The sequence below is a fragment of the Mesitornis unicolor genome, unplaced genomic scaffold (assembly GCF_000695765.1).
Source record: "Mesitornis unicolor isolate BGI_N332 unplaced genomic scaffold, ASM69576v1 scaffold23707, whole genome shotgun sequence".
Classification (NCBI taxonomy): domain Eukaryota; kingdom Metazoa; phylum Chordata; class Aves; order Mesitornithiformes; family Mesitornithidae; genus Mesitornis; species Mesitornis unicolor.
The window spans coordinates 42,801-45,271 of NW_010197391.1; the positions used below are offsets into that span (position 1 = coordinate 42,801).

General features: G+C 35.3%; 1 protein-coding gene across 1 annotated transcript in view; it reads left to right on the forward strand.

Moving 5' to 3' along the window:
- KNTC1 (kinetochore associated 1) overlaps window positions 1-2,471 on the forward strand; it is a 37,781-nt gene that overhangs the window by 27,873 nt on the left and 7,437 nt on the right. Inside the window, exons 49-52 of the mRNA XM_010188799.1 lie at window positions 438-648; window positions 757-866; window positions 1,505-1,554; window positions 1,929-2,007. Coding sequence (XP_010187101.1) covers window positions 438-648; window positions 757-866; window positions 1,505-1,554; window positions 1,929-2,007 — 450 coding nt within the window. The remainder of the gene's footprint in view (window positions 1-437; window positions 649-756; window positions 867-1,504; window positions 1,555-1,928; window positions 2,008-2,471) is intronic.

Here is a 2,471-nt window from a genome sequence, read left to right on the forward strand (position 1 = left end):
GAATCTCGCCCTTGCTTATAAGTATCAAACTTGCTATGGGGTTGTTGAGGCACAATGAACACTAAATAGTTCTCTGATACGTAGTCACATCTTTGAATAAAATTGTGCCAAAATTAAACTAAATCTAGCAGCCAAGGTTTAATATTAAATCTTTTTTCTTCTCCATCTTACCTCAAAGTGCTACATACTTTATTTGGTGTTTTCACAACATACCTTTAAGCATTTTTTCCAAAACAGATTTTCTTGCTAGAGCAGCATGGTTAATACAGTCTGCGTACAGGAAAAAATACCTGTAGATACAGATGTGGAGACACATCTGAGGAACGGATCTTGCTACCTAGTTCACTGTTTTAGACTATAAAAAGTTAAGATGATTTCTCTAGTGCTTTTGAGTAAAAGGAGGTTGTTTTATATAAAACTGTGATGTTTTGCTAAAGGATGAGTCACATGAAAAAGCAGAAGTCCTACAGAAGAAATTATATATGCAGTATATGCGATCAGCAACAGAAAATGTTCTAATAACATATAACTTGAACACTGGAGAGCATTTAAAGTCTATCGGGAAACCAGCAAATCTTATCGTTTTACTGTACGATCACCACAGTATAGACCAAAGAATCCAGAATCCATCTGGCAGAGATTATCCAGGTAAGTACCCATAATCTAGTTTCAAAGGAGCAAAAAGAAGTTCTTTATTAAAATGCTAAGCAAGATAATACTGTTTTGTAAATACATTGTCTCTACCTATTTATGTAGATATCCATATGGCAGCTAAGGAGATAGCAGAAATCAACAGTTTGGATATGAACAAAATCTGGGATAAACTGCTGGATAAATGGCTGTGTCCAAGTATAATGCCCTCAGAAGTAAGTCATCACTGGAGATTTGGTTTTGAAAAAAAGATGACAAATAACATAAAATATGTACAGTTTTATCGCTTGTTCAAAAGACTACAGTTATTTTGCACAATTTGCCTTTAGTACTCCTGAATCTATTTAAGATCCATCTGAATTCAGACCACTAACAATTTCCATACCTTTCTAATATTGTTGCACACCACTGTCTCTAGAGAAGAACGATTTTAAATGCTTTTCCTTCTCTCTGTATAGAGATTAAAATCTTATATTTGGGGCTACAGTAAGTTGTGTAGCCAGCCTAAAGGGGTTAAAGGAATCATAAATATATCTGACTCCAGAATCAGAAAAATATGCAATTTAGCTAACAGAGTTAACTGCTGTCTGTGCAGCACACAGCTGGGGGAGTAAGGGCAGGGAGCAGGCGCTGCCTCTGCTTCAAAACACCCGTTATCAGGCTGAGGAATGGTGCTGACTGCCAAGTGTACAGTTAAAGAACGAAAGGGCTGATTAAAGCAGAATTCCTTTCCTTGGCTGCATTAACAGGGGTGCCCAGCTTTTAAGATGGGGTTTAAGCAAATATATGACCCAGCTGTTGATCCAAACAATTTAGAAAACACTCACAACTGCATTTTTGTCTCTCTTTAAAGAATACTCAAGAAATTTTTAGAGATGTACAGGAGGATGAAGGACTCCGAAGGTATGTGTGTTGTCTTACATATAATATGGCAAATTATTGTTAACTTGCAAGTTTAACTTTATCTTTTTTACAAGAAATCTAACACTGTGCGTGATTCAGAACTCGCTGTCATGTTCTTATTTTTACTTTCTGGTGACATAAGTTTTGAATCACCAAATACTTATGCAATGAAATTCCATTTGCAATAACTTACAGATGCAAGTGCGTGCTTAGGAATAGCTGCCTGAAGGCTTTCTCATTATCTGTGTCCTTGGAATCTCTTCTCTTTAATCTCTTTTTGACAGTGAAATCTATTTACATCTGAATGAATATTGATACAATGTATTTCAATAGCTATGCTGTACTTGTATTAAAAACAAATGTATTTGTTGCAGACTTATATACCTATTTCAATCACGCCCAATCGATTATAGTTCAAGAATGCTTTTTGCCATTGCAACGTCTGCCACATCTGTAAGTGTGTAAATTCTTGGTTTAGCTTGCTACTTAAGAAATTTTTACCTCTTATTGAAACAAAGTGTTGCCTCCTTAACTGTAAGAGTTTCGACCCACAGCCTTTGTATCAGTGTTTTGGATAGAGCTCATACAGATATAAAAACTACATTTCTCCCTCCCTTATCTTCGGAGTAAAACTGTGGTTGTCATTGAATTTTACTATTGACTGTCAAGAGCAGCCCTTGAGTTTTCAGAATTTATTGTTGATATTATCTGAAAATAACTTCATTAAATGTTTTCTAGAATGTACTTTAAGCTGGTATAATGCATTGGCTCACTTTGGGCAGAATTAAAGCAGAGTGGTAAAATTATTTTAGTAGAACTTAACCTTCAGTCTTTCAACACTTACTAAATGTATTTGGGATACTATATATCACAAATATTCTTCTAGTCCTAAATCTAGAAAACCACCTGGTTCAGCA